The sequence below is a fragment of the Phyllobates terribilis genome, unplaced genomic scaffold, assembly GCF_046119375.1.
Source record: "Phyllobates terribilis strain yellow unplaced genomic scaffold, ASM4611937v1 Scaffold_4__5_contigs__length_816908805, whole genome shotgun sequence".
In the NCBI taxonomy this organism is placed as follows: domain Eukaryota; kingdom Metazoa; phylum Chordata; class Amphibia; order Anura; family Dendrobatidae; genus Phyllobates; species Phyllobates terribilis.
This window is the reverse complement of record NW_027362764.1, coordinates 90,473,277-90,490,426: the sequence shown is the minus strand read 5'-3', so window position 1 is coordinate 90,490,426 and position 17,150 is coordinate 90,473,277. Positions and strand designations below refer to the sequence as shown.

The following is a 17,150-nucleotide window of genomic DNA, read 5'->3' as shown; positions in this document are numbered from 1 at the left end:
GATGCTCTGTCCCCAGCCCCCCTGGGGGGTGCAGACTCTTCAGTTCTTTCCAAATCCTTTTGTTTTCCTAAGTCAATCAGTTGGTCACTTGCCTACAAAGTAAACAGTTTGCCCCCCAGGCGGTGACATGCCTGCCACTGTTCCTCTCCGGAATATGTAGTGTTAAAAAAATGTCACAATCCTTCCAAGTGGGGGAGAAGGCAGATATTGCCTAGTGGAATTCTCATTAATGTGTGCTTTTAACTCTTTCCTTCCCAGAGGACACAGGAATGCCAATCAAAGGTGTGGGTAGAGGGTGACAACAGCTTCTCCAGAGCACAACGCTTGCCCATCCCTAGCTATGGAGACAGGACCTCAGCTCCTCTCCATGAGTTACATTGGAGCACAGCTGTTACTGTGTAACAAGCCTCTTCCTCCAAACACTGAAAGAGCTGTGAAGAAGTGACTGATCTGCACAGTCATCATAAAAGAAGGTCCTTCCCTCCTCCCCTGTGATCATCTTCCTCCTCCTCCAGCCTCCTCCTCCTTAGCCTGTTGGGTTGCACACCATACCCTCCTATCTGATAGAACTAGCTAGTTCTTCAGAGAGGCTCTGACTGTGAGTCTCTCAGCTCTCTCTGCTCATGTTCCTCCCTTCCCTTCTATGCTGAGAAACTGTGATCTTACAAATCCTTCCAAGGACCTGCATGTACAACCACCACAAACACACAGCAGCCAGCTATATACCTCTACAAGGACACTCACCCATATACTCACTGACTTACCACCAATCACCCTTCCATGGCATCTTCACCATAAGGGGGACTGTGCATCAGCTGAAGGTAAACTGCATTTATATATATATATATATATATATTATTTTTTTTTGTATTAAAACCTATGCTTGGCAGTTTGCTTTCCACACTCCATCCTGTGCCTTCACAATACACAGCCTATGTGCTAATGCATGAAGTGAAGGGACACTGTTTTTTGCGATCTATGGCATGAGCTTGCCATGCGTAAAGGGCATGATAGCTACTCAAACTTGCACTTGTCTCCTGTTGGTGTTTCTGATTGGTGACACCCAGCAGCTTCTTTATCTTAATCTTGAGTATGTATAATCTTACTGACAGATCTGCTACCATTAGAAGTGTTAGGGCTTTACAAGCAGTGGCATGGACCAAGAGCTCCAGATGTGCCACCGGTCAGCAGCAGTAGCCTCAAGCTCTCATCCTGTCTGTCTTCTCATTATATTTAATGCTGGCTTTTTGCACTTGCAGGAGGGTGCACCTTGGGGTTTTAAGAAGCAGTGGTTTGTAAAATGAAGAAATGCACTGAGAACAGGGAAGCTGCCTTTAATTACAGAGCTTGTTACCTGATGCAGATGGGCAGGTCATGCCTTGTCAGTTTCACTTGGGTTTACCTGGCACAGGGGCTGCTCTCAATAATGTGCTGCAGACCTTTGGGGTTTCTCTAAACAGTTGAAGTTCAGCGCTTGGGTGGATTTGTTCCTTTATTTTTTTTAGTCTTTCTACAAGCTGTGGTCAGTGATCCTTAGAGATACTAAAAGGATGGTGGTTTTTATCATTAGGGAGGAAAGGCATGAAATTCATGTAAGTCTAGCCTTGGCTACCTGTTCTGGATATGGTCTATGGACACATACTTCTATAATGTTGGCAATGGGTATTTTTTTGGCAGGTTGGGGTGTATATAGGTAGATGGCACGTGAATGTCATTCATCTCAGATCAAAACTCCATCCCATTTGGATGCTTTTTTGGGGGGCTTGCTAAGCTCTGAGTAATGACATACTCCTTGGCACTGTATGTATGCCTTGATGCTGGCTCAGCTGCCAGTCCCAGCCCAGTAAGACCCTCTATATAACAAAGGGACCTGAGACTGGAGCCTGCCCAGATGCTGCTAAAACACACTGCCTGAAAGAGCTCCCAGGGATATACATGTAAAGGAGACAAGTCATTAGCTTGGCTTCTCTTGTGAGAGCTCTGGTGGCTCTGTGCGCTTTACTGTGCAGCTGCTCATTAATCATATTTTTGTCCTTCCTTCCTTATTTCTCCAGGAAAGCAAGGAGTCGTTTGGTTTCCTTATCAGTTCCCAAAGTGGCTTAAGGAGGAGCTTGTATTTTCTTTTGCTGTTTGGAGATGGTAACAGAATACAGAAGACATCACCAAGTGTGGGAAGTGGTGGAGGAAACCCTGAAGTGAATGACAGGATACAGGACACTGCAAACACTAAGGCACAATTGTCCCTGCTCTTTTAGGACATTTTTGTGTGTTTTCCTGGAATTGGATTGAGGAGTATAGGATTTTCAAGGAGATTGTTATCACTTGTGCTGTTACCAACCCAGCCAGAGGATGCATAGCAGGCTGGTCTTCTGCTGCTGCTGCTGGGTGATGCTCATCCATTTAGCCAGTGCTACTAAGGAAGGTGAGTCTTCCAGATGTTCCCATGCATTCAGTGATATAACACAATCTGTTCACAATGGAGCTCTCCAGGCTCATCTATCACTATTACCTGTTATCATGCTGCACTCTACAGTATATAAACATCACCCTGCTGTACTGAGTGCTGACTACTTGCTATGCGCCTGGAATTTCAGACTAAACACAAAAAGTTGGGAATTGTCTTTAAGACATATATTTGAGACATTAAAACATTTTTTTGGGGGGATTCTTATGTTTCTACATTTCTAACTAAGGCTCTGAGAATATATTTCTGTTCTATAGATGATGTTTATTATTATTGTTATAAATATGCAATATTGTGGTCTACACAACATGGATGATATATTGGATAAGTTTCAATATAAATGAACGTTTCGGTACAATTCTCTTTTGGTTGTTTCTTAGAATTGAGCTTTCTTTTGGTAAAATATTAATATATTGGAGTGAATGTGTGCTAAATATAAGAGGAATAGAGAAATGATTTCATGCAAGTTAGTTACTAATCATCAGACTGAATTTTGTCAGTATTGTTCACGGTTTATTCTTGATTTTGCCTTATTGGTATCATGATGGATAAGAAGCGATTTAATAAGTTCAGAATAATGGACTGGGCATATTCTTGCCAGGAAATAGCTGATACAGAGCTGCACTTTGCTAAACCCTATTACTTGCAGACACTATTATCTAAGCGGAGCAGTTAGGGACTGTTTAATGACCTTAGTGGAGTCAGTCATGCCATTAACCCACCTTTCAAAGTAACAGAGCTCTAGCATGAAGCTCCCCCAGATATCACAGCCTCTAATATGTATTTATTATGTGTATTTAGGCCTAATGGTCAAAGGCCATTACCAGCTTACTCCTATTAATGTCCTGCATTGGTGAAATGGAAGAAAGCCAGATACAAACCCGATTATCTTATTATTATGTGCGGGTTTTACAGAAGTCACAGATTAAGGATCATTGATGGTACAGGATGCTGTGTTAATGCTGACTGAAGTGACTCTGTCAAGTGACTAGGAACAAGACTGCTTTATGTCACTTGTCTAACAGATGCCAGATCCCTCTGCCATACTGTTCTCTAGGATAAGGAGAAGGCTTTAATGAGACCAGAGTCCTATCCACAGTCAGTATGAGACTCTCTCAGCAGATGTATCTCAGTCTGTACCTTCTGGAAATTGAAAGACATCTTTCAAGAGTGGAAACAATGTCAGCTCTCCAGCCTATACACATCCTATGTGTTTATTACAAGCTTACCCCCCACTTGCGCCTCCTCAGACAGAAAACACTTTGCTTAACAAACACTATAATGAAAGTCATATTTCTCACTTTAATTCCTGACAAGCAGCATCCACAAATGCTGGTAGCTCTATGCATTTTTCATGTGCATATTCTTTCATTTCCAATTGACCTGGTTTTCCTGTAATAAAAAAATCTGTACATTTAGAAATTCATGCTGAGATCCAGAGATGCTATTTCCCTTCCACAGGGAACCTATTAGGGAATAGGGTAAAGTTAAAAAAAAAAAAAAAACACAATTCCCCTCATTAATGAGACGTGCACAGTCTTAGCGGCTCATTGGGGCTGTGCAGTTTACCTTAACAGTCCATGCATCTGCATGCTTGTACTCGAAATTGCACAGCTGACAGATCCCTGTTGTGGAAAGGCTAAAAACCATCCATGCAAGAAGCAGCTGCACAGACGGCCATAGACTGAGTTGGACCTATACTGAATAAACTATTCCACCCAATGATTTCCTGTAGCTTGTATAGACAGCACCAACATATTCTGCAGCACTGTACATGACTTCAATCAAATGGGCTCCCAATCTAATCTCCCTTCCTCTTACACACTATGGACAATACCAGCTAACCAACTGGCATGTTGTTGGTTGGCAATAAATGGAGACAATCAGATACAACATCCTGAATTGTGAGGAATATCTTCACTATGGGGCACATTGACAAGCATTTATGGAGAAAATTAAAAGTTCCCAAAGTAGTTTGCATCTTTATTAAGAGTCTGGTGCACACTGTCTATTTGTATCAATAAAAAAATAATCTTTCCCTAAAATACATTTTAGTTACCTATCCAGGTTTCTAAATACCCTGGCAAAGGTAAAAGTGGCTAATTTGTATTTTTTTTCCTTGCCATCTCGTAGCCAGGGCAAACATTCTGTCTATGGACTAGAGAGATATGAGTCTGCCCATCATTGGACTTCCCAGCGTGACTTATTTCCTAACATCCCCTCTAAATATTTCATTTTTTAAATACTTTCCCTCCAGATATGTTCTAGTAGTTCATGACCTCCATAGACATGTATGAGGTTTTAGTAGCATACCTACATGTTAGGCTACGTTCACATGTCCAGTAATCATCAGTAACAGATCCAGCAGCAATCCATTAACAAAAAAGTTCTGCAGACACAGCTAAAAAAACTGATTTCAACTGGATCCATTTTTTTAACATAGAAGTCTATGGAAAACGGATCCGTTAAATAGCCATCCATTTTTCTCCCATTTGAAAAGGATCAGTTTTTTGCTTACTGGATCTGTTTCAAATAGATGATTAGGTTATATTCACATGTCCAGTAATCATCCGTTAGAACAGATCCAGCAGCAATCTGTTGGCAAAAACTTTTTAAATATTAATTTTAAAAAATTATTTCAGCTGGATCCATTTTTTTAACATTAAAGTCTCTGGAGAACGGATCCGTTAAATAGCCATGTGTTTTTCTTTCATTGAAAGGGATCCGCTTTTTGCTTACAGGATCAGTTTCAAGTGGAAGAAAGCGGATGGCGATTTAACGAATCCGTTCTCCATAGGCTTCAATGTTAAAAAAAAACGGAACCAGCAGAAATCTTTTTTTTTTGTCTATCTTCACAACTCTTTTGCCAACGGATTGCTGCTGGATCCGTTCTAACTGATGATTACTGGACATGTGAACACGGCCTTACTAGCTGCTCAGTGAGACATGGGAAGAGGAATCTGCTGCTTTGATCTACTTAACTCTGTGGGGTAAGAGAAAAAAAAAAGTTTAGTGTCTGGTCTGAGCTTCAATAGAGGGTCTTCACACAAGTGATGCATAGCTCCATGTTGGTTAGGGTTTAATGAAACAAAGGAGGAACCTGGTTTGAGCTTAAACAGATACTGATGGTAAATGACCCAGTAAAAGGGTTTATCATTTAAAGACCATGCAGGGGGCAGCCTGTATCTTTTTGGTGCTTTTCCACTTAAACCATGTTCACTAATGAGATTACACTGCTCAACAATAATCTAGACTCTGAAGTGCCCCTGAGACTTGTCCCTGCTGGAGAATGAACTGTATCTTATTTATTTATTTTTTTAGGGAATGAATCCTTATTACATTGTAGTGCCTGTTAATTTAGATCACAGTTTCCAATTAAACCAAAAGTCGCTCCCATCAAACCAGAGAAGGCTGGCTGCTATTTAGTTGACATTTGAGTGCGTTAACATTTAAATAATCTTTCCCCAGACAAGTACAAAAAAAGGAAAACCGAAAGAAAAAAACATACCCAATTAGAGGATCCAATTATATAGATCCATCAGTGACTCCCAAAGTGACAATTCTGATTTCCCCTTCTTATTTTTTTAATGCAGACAAATGCGGTGGAACTATACAGATAGAGGAACCTGGTTATGTTGTCTCCCCTGGATATCCAAATTCATACACTCCATCCCAGAAATGTGAATGGATATTAAAGATCAAGTCCCCCAAAAGGGACCAGCGGATTCTTATCAACTTCAACCCTCACTTTGATTTAGAAGACAGAGAATGCAAGTAAGTGGAAAGTCTGTATAGTCTTGGGCGCCATCTGCTGGTGAATGTTAAGAACAATCACTGTGTTACTTCTGAGTGTCATTTATAGAACAGCTGGAAACTAAAAGCCATGTCAGATGATTTGCTTGAAACAGTATAATGAAATATTATACTGAGGCATGTTTTCTGTGAGGTTTTTTTTTCTGATTTATTTGCCCGTCTTAATTAAGAGATGAAAACGGAACTTTTTTTTTCTGCTGTGGTTATCCTGTTTGGAAATGTCTTGAAACTTTGGGAAATATTGAGCTGATTATATACAATGAATCTTATTTGTTTGTTGCAATGAACTCACATTGTTTCAATTTGCTGCATATCCTGGGGATGAAATAAATAATGGCAGATAATTCTTGAACGGTTGTGTAGAATTGACATTATTCAGTGGAACAGTCTATAATATGTATAGATTAACCTATAGAAAATGCATTTAAGCGCAATACAGGCCTTTCATCAGAGATGGCCATCACTTTATTATCTCCAGTCTGCGGAATGACAATGAAATAGTTTATATGTCGGATCAATTTAATAACTGCTTGTTACAATGTATTTTACCATTTCTTATCCAGAGACACAAATTAAAGTGGGAACCCAATGCAAAACCAGTGATTCCCCTGGGAACTTGGGCCTTGGAGTTACTGGTATCTCTGCACCAGGGGCGGAAATATCATTGGTGCAACCTGAGACCCTAGAGATGAGAGGGGCGACTTCTACCTCCAAAGCAGGTGGAATTGTGCACTATGAGGAGCTATTGGACTGCAAAGGGCCCATATATTGTTCTTGCACAGGGACCCTCTTCTGCCTGTGTCCACCACTGACAGGGGCCCCCTTCTGCCTGTCTCCACCAGTGACAGGGGTCCTCTTCTGCCTGTGTCCGCCAGTGAAAGGGACCCTCTTCTGTCTGTGTCCGCCACTGACAGGGGTCCTCTTCTGTCTGTGTCTGCCTGTGACAGGGGCCCTCTTCTGTCTGTGTCCGCCAATGGCAGGGGCCCTCTTCTGTCTGTGTCCGCCAGTGACAGGGGCCCTCTTCTGTCTGTGTCTACTAGTGACAGGGGCCCTCTTCTGTCTGTGTCTACCAGTGACAGGGGTCCTCTTCTGCCTGTGTCCGCCAGTGACAGGGGCCCTCTTCTGTCCGTGTCCGCCAGTGACAGGGGCCCTCTTCTGTCTGTGTCTACCAGTGACAGGGACCCTCTTCTGCCTGTGTCCGTCAGTGACAGGGGCTCTCTTCTGTCTGTGTCCGCCAGTGACAGGGGTCCTCTTCTGTGTGTTTCCGTCAGTGACAGGGGCTCTCTTCTGTCTGTGTCCGCCAGTGACAGGGGACCTCTTCTGCCTGTGTCCGTCAGTGACAGGGGCTCTCTTCTGTCTGTGTCCGCCAGTGACAGGGGTCCTCTTCTGCGTGTTTCCGTCAGTGACAGGGGACCTCTTCTGCCTGTGCCCACCAGTTTCAGGGGCCCTCTTCTGTCTGTGTCCACCAGTGTCAGGGGCCCTCTTCTGTCTGTGTCCGCCACTGACAGGGGCCCTCTTCTGTCTGTGTCCACCAGTGTCAGGGGCCCTCTTCTATCTGTGTCCACCAGTGTCAGGGGCCCTCTTCTATCTGTGTCCACCAGTGACAGGAACCCTCTTCTGTCTGTGTCCACCAGTGTTAGGAACCCTCTTCTGTCTGTGTCCACCAGTGTCAGGTGCCCTCTTCTATCTGTGTCCACCAGTGTCAGGGGCCCTCTTCTATCTGTGTCCACCAGTGTCAGGAACCCTCTTCTATCTGTGTCCACCAGTGTCAGGGGCCCTCTTCTATCTGTGTCCACCAGTGTCAGGAACCCTCTTCTATCTGTGTCCACCAGTGTCAGGAACCCTCTTCTATCTGTGTCCACCAGTGTCAGGGGCCCTCTTCTGTCTGTGTCCACCAGTGACAGGAACCCTCTTCTGTCTGTGTCCACCAGTGTCAGGTGCCCTCTTCTGTCTGTGTCCACCAGTGTCAGGGGCCCTCTTCTATCTGTGTCCACCAGTGTCAGGAACCCTCTTCTGTCTGTGTCCACCAGTGTCAGGTGCCCTCATCTGTCTATGTCCACCAGTGTCAGGGGCCCTCTTCTATCTGTGTCCACCAGTGTCAGGGGCCCTCTTCTGTCTGTGTCCACCAGTGACAGGAACCCTCTTCTGTCTGTGTCCACCAGTGTCAGGTGCCCTCTTCTATTTGTGTCCGCCAGTGCTCTGCAACCCCCTTTGACTATGTCCCTGGTTTCAACTGTTCTAGATTGACTATAGATGACATTTTATTGAATCTGTCCTTTGGGTCATGTCACTTCCATACATCAGGCATGATAGACACACATACTGATCAGGCCATGTCAATACATGAAGCAATCCTAGCCAGAGAAGCAAGTACATTGCACTGCATGGAGCATATAGATCCAGGACTGTGCTTATGTTTCCATGCAGCAGACATATCATTTCTAGATTGGTATTCTATGTGAAGCAGGGATCATTAAATGCAATGTGTATATTGATCTGGTCAGGTGTCTTGTTTGGGTCTGATTTCATTACATAGAAGGTAATCCCCAGCTCGCAGGTGTAATAAATCTGCCTCCGTCACTAGAAAAGACATGGATTGAATTGTGAGTGACTATGTTGCTAGGAGGCTGCATGATACATTTGCATAATATAATGTATAGTGTGATATTCAGCGCTGTATGGTGATATATTTTTTCACCATACTATGAATGAGTAGAGAGTAAAGCAGCTTTCTTAAAATGCTCTGGAGTCAGGTGAGGAAGATCAGCAGGCTGCTGGATTATTATATTTCCCTGGACTATGGATTTTATTTAAAGGGGTAGTCCACTGCTCAGACAACCCATTCTCAATTTGTATAAAAATGCTTAGGCTATGTTCACACATCATGTTTTTTTTCAGCGTTTTTTGATGCAGTTTTTGATGCAAATTTTCAGGTGCCTTTTGCAGTACAAGCAAAGTCTATGAGAAATCAGAATTCTCATGGGTTTTTTTTTGTTCAGGATTTTGTGCCTTGCAACAGTTTGTTGGAAAATAGAGCATGTCACTTCTTTCAGCGTTTTTTCACCCATAGGAAGTAATGGGTGGTGAAAAAAAACGCTGAAAAAATGCATCAAAAACACATCAAAATTTGTATCAGCATTTTTGATGCCAAAATAGAATGAGGTTCTCTTTTTTTCACAGAACTTTATGTACATGCATAAAAAGAGACAGAAGGACAGCAAAAAAAACATTGAAAAACGCACCAAAACTGCAAAAAAAATCCTGAACAAAATGCCCTTGAAGGTCAAGTTTTGCTGCAGAAAACTGACGCCAAAAAAAACATGATGTGTGAACATAGCCTTATACTCACCTCTAGTTCTGGCGCTGTTCCAGCGGTGTATGCAGTGGCTCTCCTGGCGATCACATGACAGTGTGATGTCACGTGCAAAATACTGACCGAATACTGAACGTGTGAACATGGCCTAAATCTGATAATCTAGCACCTTGCTGATCTTCCTCTCCTAATTTTTATTAATTCTTAATGAGTCTTCTGTATTTTTCAACTCCTGCAAACTTGATCTTCCTTTCTGATAACCTGACTCCCTTAAAAGGGTGGAGAATCAGCATCACATCTGTCCATTGGTTGTCAACACCTTTGAAGTGTATGGGGCTGAGCTGCAATACCACAGGCCGCCTGTGGACAAGTTTGGAGCTGCTTTTGAAAAGAAAAAAAAAAGTAATATTTTACCAATTCTGGAAAAAAACCTTAAAGATCCAGTCTGTTAGGGAATCTCCTGCTAATCTGTCAATTGGTCACCAAGTTTGAAAAAAATGTATACTGAATTATACTGAATTAAATAATTTTATTGCATTTTTGTTAAATTTGAGGGCAAAGAGATCAGTTTCCTGCAACTTTACAATGTGGTTTGTTATTAAAAAAAAAAAAAACACTTTCATTTTAAAGAGTATTTTACATCTTTTTAATCTGTTTTAGTAAATACTTATATTCTCCATGAATTAAGAATTCTGGAGCATCTTTCTTTAGAACTTTGCATTGCACCGTTCCTCTGTTATTCTTCCCAGAAATTGATGAATAAATTTCCAACTGGACGTTGTTACCATTTTGGGGTTTGTCTGATACCGTCCAATCAGTGCTGACAGTACCAGACTATAAAGAGACACGCCCTTTTGTCAAGTGGAATGGTAATGCCCAGTTGTCAATTTATTTATAAATATTCAGGAAAAATAACAGAGAAAACACTCAGAGCAGAAGAACAAGAAAAAATGCTCCAGAATTGTTATTGCCAGTGAAATACCTGTATTTAATATTTTCTTTTTGACAAAAAGCTCCTCTGTTGTGTCTGGTTTTACAGCATTTACTCGTATGGAGTAGATTGCAATACCAGGCACAGCCCACGGACAAAGGTAGCGCTATTTCTACAAGAAAGTAGTCATGTTTCTTGAGTTTTACACAAACTATACAATCTCTCATTATATCTCCACTGCATCAATATAGCAACAAATCTCTTTAGAAAAGTAATAAAACACCATTTCCTCAACATATATTTGTTTCGGCTCAGGAAATGCTTCAGTCTGGCACCCGCCTGTTTCCTCTGCCTTAGTCCAGACTGAAGCGCAGACCATGGATTATTGTCCTACTCCTTGTATGCGGAGAATCTCTTTTGAAGGCTCCCGGCAGCCTTGTCATTGATGGGAATGTAAAACGAAGGGTGTAACCATACAGAAATGAGATGCTCATTGTTGTGTACAAGTGGCATGCGTGAGGAAGCGGATCGTACACAACTGGTGAAGAGGCGAAGGACAGGGACGTTCTGTCTCTCAGATCCTCTTTTTCTTCCACGGCTGCGGAGAATCTTCTTCTTGGACTTTTCGAAACTCTACCAGAACTTACTGGTCTTCTAATTAGTTCCCAATGTTTCTTTCGAGAGAACGTCATCCACCATAAGCGTAATTCAGCCATAAAATAAATACGTCGCTCATAAAGTAGCTGTATTCATGAAGACTGGTATACTTATTTCTGGACGGCCTCAGGCAAGGAAACTTCTTGCTTTGTAGTTTACTTATAAGTGGCTGAAACTGGTGGGAGTTGTCCTCCAGGACCCTCTCTACAAGTAAAACTCATTTATTCATTGTACCTTCTGGAACACTATCCCTAGTAAGGCATATATTAATCCATTATATTGCTTACCTGGGGTCCACACCCCACCCAGTACCTGTTTCCACTTAGTTTTGAGCAAAAACAGCTTTTAATTTTCATTTACGATATAGTGTTTCGGACTTCTGCAGGGATGGTGTGTATGTATATATATATATATATATATATATATATATAATGTTGGTTTCATGGAGCTGAGACAGCTGCTTCATATCCTGTAGCAATGTTCATCTTATTACATTATTTCCTAAGAACTAATTATATTAATGGGGCATGAGGCACAAGACGCCTTAGCCTATTCCTCAGTCAGACGTCCATTTTTCACGTACGTGTTTTATTTGTGTTTTTCAGGGACAGAACACGTAGCCATTATAGTTTATGGGGCGCTCCACGTTTTTGCAGACCCAGTATCTGCAAAAACAACAGTGACATGTCCATTTTTGATCCAAGTCATCGATCAAACTTGTCCATTCAAATCGATGGTCCGTGAAAAAAAATAACATATATACATTATGTCGTCCGTGTTCTGTTTTTTACTGCTTAATGGGTTGTAGAAGGTTTTTTTTTGTATATAAAAAGACACTTAGACCAAAAGATGGATGAAAATAGAATCCAGCACATGTTTTATATCCAATTTACATAGTTTTTTGGTCTCTGTGTCCGTTTCTAGCATCACCATAGCATTTAAAAAAGCAAAAATTTCAAGCTTCTCCTTGCCATTAAGCAATAAATGGACAATACAGTGATGAAACATGAGTATCATCCATGTGTTGTTCTTTTTTCACTAACAAATTGACTTGCATTGTCCAGTTTGATCTATGACTCAGAGCAAAAACAGACGGGTCTCCATCTTTTAATTTTTGCAGGCACTTGGTCCGCAAAAAAAACAGACATGTGAACGGCACCATAGACTATAATGGGTTGTTGTTTTATCTGTGAAAAACATGGATCGAACACATATGTGAAAATCAGATTTGTGAATGAGCCCTAAAAGTAAGAAAATCAAATATAAATATTCAGAAAAAATTGCACCAATTTCAAGCTTTCTTTTCAGGAAGTTTGACTATTACTTGGAAACCACAAACTCTTCACACTTAGCTGTGAAAAGTTGCAACTTTTTTCTCAAATTTGACACCATAAGTAAAAACATTTTCAGGTACAGCCACAAACTGGTAGAAATCGCTTAATAGATATGGGCCAGAGAGCCTCGTCTCACCAAAGATGGCGTCTGTCAATATAGACCATGAGGCCGTAATGGTTTCATATTAGTAATCCGGCATAAGTTCCCATGTTCCATGTGAGCACTCCATAACAAAATCAATATTGAGCCATCCTATACATGCTATGATACTACTTTCCTATTCAGATACAGGACAGCTTGGTATTAATTTGCCTTTTCCACATCCCATCGCTACCATTACTGATCAACAGTATGACCTTCAGTCCTATTACTCCATACCCACAGAATCAGACAATCAGACTGGTTTTTTTTTACCATTTTTGGCATTTTCAATTTACAGAATATTCTGTCCTGTCCAATGATTAACCAACTGGAGGGTTTATAATTAACTTTTCAGACAGTTGGCCCCCCGGCCATGAGTGAACTGAGTGAATGTACTTTTATTTCAGCTTTAGAAAATAAGAGTTCTCCCCCTTCATTGCCCTTTTCGCACAGCGAATTTTAGAAATTCATAGCCTTTGCTACTATGTCTGGTCACGGAGAACGTCCTGACCGTTGCCTTCATGTGAGCAAACAGCTGGCAGTAATGAGTTGAAGCCTCAATCTAAAGAAAACTTTCATCGCTATCGCTAACACTAAGCAAACAATGTACAAAGTGATGTCACAACGAAGATAAGAGAGGATTTTATTATCCCACAGCCTGGAAAGTGGACAGAAGTTTTTCGCTCCTGTGCAGTTGTCAGTTCCCCCCCCCCTAAAAGTTAGATAAGGTGATGTTGTCCATGAGTTTTCTGTCTGTAACTGAAGTTAGATATGTAGGAGGAATGTTAGTGTCTTACTGCTCAAATATTCCAGGGTTAATCATTGCAGGAGCCCGAGGGAGTTGTAATTGGTTTCTTTCCATCAGCTCTGCAATAATAACTGTTCAATAAAACAAAGGCTATAAGGAGATGAAGTCAGATATTAGCTGTGCCACTCTTATAGATCTCATCAGCCAGGATATAGAGCATTAGCTTTTATTGTGTTGGCCAATAAACTCATGCAGAAGCTGCTCATGGCCCACCACCAATCCCCGAAGTCTTATATGCGTACTCTGTAAAGCTTCCATTCAGTGTGATATGTCATTAAACCATGTGCATTTAGAATATTTATATCTTCTTATGTGGCACCTCTGTCTCGCTAGGCTTGCTCAGACACCAGGGGATAACTTATGGTGCTCAAACACTTTAGAACAAAGGCAGTAGAAATGGCCAGTTCTATCTTATATGTATGATGGACCACTCATCTCACAGATGATGTCATGGAAAAGAAGAATCAGGCATGTTTAATCTCACTGTGTCCAATAATTTGCACTCAGGAGTTAAGCCATCATCTGTGACGATACAGTTTATAATCTTAATCAGCCAGACGATTAGATTTGTTAATCCGACAGAAACACACTATTATCTTTGTGTTGACTTGTAAATGTATGTGTATTTCTGTGGCTGGTCAAGAAGGACAGACTATTATGTGTATAAAACTGAATGTTGACTTCTCTTCGTTTGGAAACAATGATGTTTCTTAATTTGCGAATGACATATTGTACTTCGCTAGCAAGATGTTTATTTATAAGAGCCCATTCCTATACCAACTATGTAAATAGATCAGCTCAAACAATGAGACCTGAGCCCTGTGTAATATATCATCCCTAACTCTTGACCTGTGGATGCTTACTTAAAAGGACATGTGCCTCTGTAGCAGGCAGACTTTACAAGGAGAATCAAAGATCAGAGACTCTCTCAGACCATCAGCTTAGAAGCATGGCTTTAACCAAAGAGACACAGATTTGGATTCTACACGATTCCGGACTAAGGGTATATGTTCCTGACTGGAAAGATACGGATTTGCTCCATTGAGCATCAGAGAGCCATTGGATACATTTGGGGAGACCAGGTTGGGACGATGAAGTCACCTGGCCTCATGGATATGTTGTTTGGGGTTCATCAATAACCCATCACCAAAGGTGTCTATTAGGGCTTACTTCTCTCTCCCGTTCTCATTAAGAACACGGTAGGCCGCCAACTTTTGCCCCTGTCTCACCACACTGGCCAGAAGAGTCAGTGGAGTTAAGACCAACCATGAACTTTAGATAGCTGTTGGCTGAACAATCTTTCAGACAAGAGGAATCTCTCCAGACTCCATTCTATGCAAGAACATTCAGTTCGCCCGAGCGGGCTGTGAGAGAGCTGCTACCAGACATCTCTCTCCCGGAAGAACGAAAGGATCGGCTGTTGAATTCAATAGGTTGGATCCTTCTCTACTCTGACATAATCTGTCATGGGAGAGTCAGGAGACCACCATAAACATTAGACTTTCAGGTTAACCCTGTCAAAGTAGGGGGCATTTAATGATCTTCAAAGTGGTAGAAGAGCCTGTGGTCAAACCTAAAATAAGGCATGGGACGTCTGTCCCAGTTATTGCTACTCCACTATCAATGACGATCAAGACAGGTTTTAGCATTAGTGCAGATTCCAGGGCCCAAAAGGCTGCAGGTCCCAAAGCTATTTGGGTAACTATATGTGACACTCTACACTGCACCCATGGTGGAGGCCCAATTTGTAACCCATATAGACTTGAAGTCAGTTCACAATGAGGGTAATAAAATGTGCTGACAGCACGAGTCTGAAAAACTTCAATCCTATCGTAAATTGAAAAGTAATGGAAATGCAGTGAATTTTCTGTGGGATTTTTCTTTATAGAAATTGACCTACAGCACAAATTTTCCAAAAAATGTGTATTTTTTTATTGCAAACTTGCACCCCTTCAATATAGAAATGTAGAAATAAATATGTATACAGTACAGACCAAAAGTTTGGACACACTTTCTCATTTAAAGATTTTTCTGTATTTTCATGACTATGAAAATTGTACATTCACACTGAAGGCATCAAAACTATGAATTAACACATGTGGAATTATATATTTAACAAAAAAGTGTGAAACAACTGAAAATATGTCTTATATTCTAGGTTCTTCAAAGTAGCCACCTTTTGCTTTGATGACTGCTTTGCACACTCTTGGCATTCTCTTGATGAGCTTTAAGAGGTAGTCACCGGAAATTGTCTTCCAACAATCTTGAAGGAGTTCCCAGAGATGCTTAGCACTTGTTGGCCCTTTTTCCTTCACTCTGCGGTCCAGCTCACCCCAAACCATCTCGATTGGGTTCAGGTCTGGTGACTCTGGAGGCCAGGTCATCTGGCGTAGCACCCCATCACTCTCCTTCTTGGTCAAATAGCTCTTACACAGCCTGGAGGTGTGTTTGGGGTCATTGTCCTGTTGAAAAATAAATGATGGTCCAACTAAATGCAAACCGGATGGAATAGCATGCCGCTGCAAGATGCTGTGGTAGCCATGCTGGTTTAGTATGCCTTCAATTTTGAATAAATCCCCAACAGTGTCACCAGAAAAGCACCCCCACTCCATCACACCTCCTCCTCCATGCTTCACGGTGGGAACCAGGCATATAGAGTCCATCCTTTCACCTTTTCTGCGTCGCACAAAGACACGGTGTTTGGAACCAAAGATCTCAAATTTGGACTCATCAGACCAAAGCACAAATTTCCACTGGTCTAATGTCCATTCCTTGTGTTCTTTAGCCCAAACAAGTCTCTTCTGCTTGTTGCCTGTCCTTAGCAGTGGTTTCCTAGCAGCTATTTTACCATGAAGGCCTGCTGCATAAAGTCTCCTCTTAACAGTTGTTGAAGAGATGTGTCTGCTGCTAAAACTCTGTGTGGCATTGACCTGGTCTCTAATCTGTGCTGCTGTTAACCTGTGATTTCTGAGGCTGGTGACTCGGATAAACTTATCCTCAGAAGCAGAGGTGACTCTTGGTCTTCCTTTCCTGGGGCGGTCCTCATGTGAGCCAGTTTCTTTGTAGCGCTTTATGGTTTTTGCAACTGCACTTGGGGACACTTTCAAAGTTTGCCCAATTTTTCGCACTGACTGACCTTCATTTCTTAAAGTAATGATGGCCACTGTTTTTTCTTTACTTAGCTGCTTTTTTCTTGCCATAATACAAATTCTAACAGTCTATTCAGTAGGACTATCAGCTGTGTATCCACCAGACTTCTGCACAACACAACTGATCGTCCCAATACCATTTAAAAGGCAAGAAATCCCACTTATTAAACCTGACAGGGCACACCTGTGAAGTGAAAACCATTTCCGGTGACTACCTCTTCTTGAAGCTCATCAAGAGAATGCCAAGAGTGTGCAAAGCAGTCATCAAAGCAAAAGGTGGCTACTTTGAAGAACCTAGAATATAAGACATATTTTCAGTTGTTTCACACTTTTTTGTTAAGTATATAATTCCACATGTGTTAATTCATAGTTTTGATGCCTTCAGTGTGAATGTACAATTTTCATAGTCATGAAAATACAGAAAAAGCTTTAAATGAGAAGGTGTGTCAAAACTTTTGGTCTGTACTGTATATCGAACCATGTGACTGGACATCGGAGGCACCTAAAGATTCTTCTTTCATGACCTGTATATGAACTAT

At 41.5% G+C, this 17,150-nt stretch overlaps 1 protein-coding gene across 1 annotated transcript in view; it reads left to right on the top strand.

Moving 5' to 3' along the window:
* The first annotated feature begins 539 nt into the window (after window positions 1-539).
* NRP1 (neuropilin 1) overlaps window positions 540-17,150 on the top strand; it is a 199,959-nt gene continuing 183,348 nt past the window's right edge. The window contains 3 exon segments of the mRNA XM_073677632.1: window positions 540-821; window positions 2,055-2,422; window positions 6,058-6,238. Coding sequence (XP_073533733.1) covers window positions 2,350-2,422; window positions 6,058-6,238 — 254 coding nt within the window. The 5' untranslated portion in view covers window positions 540-821; window positions 2,055-2,349.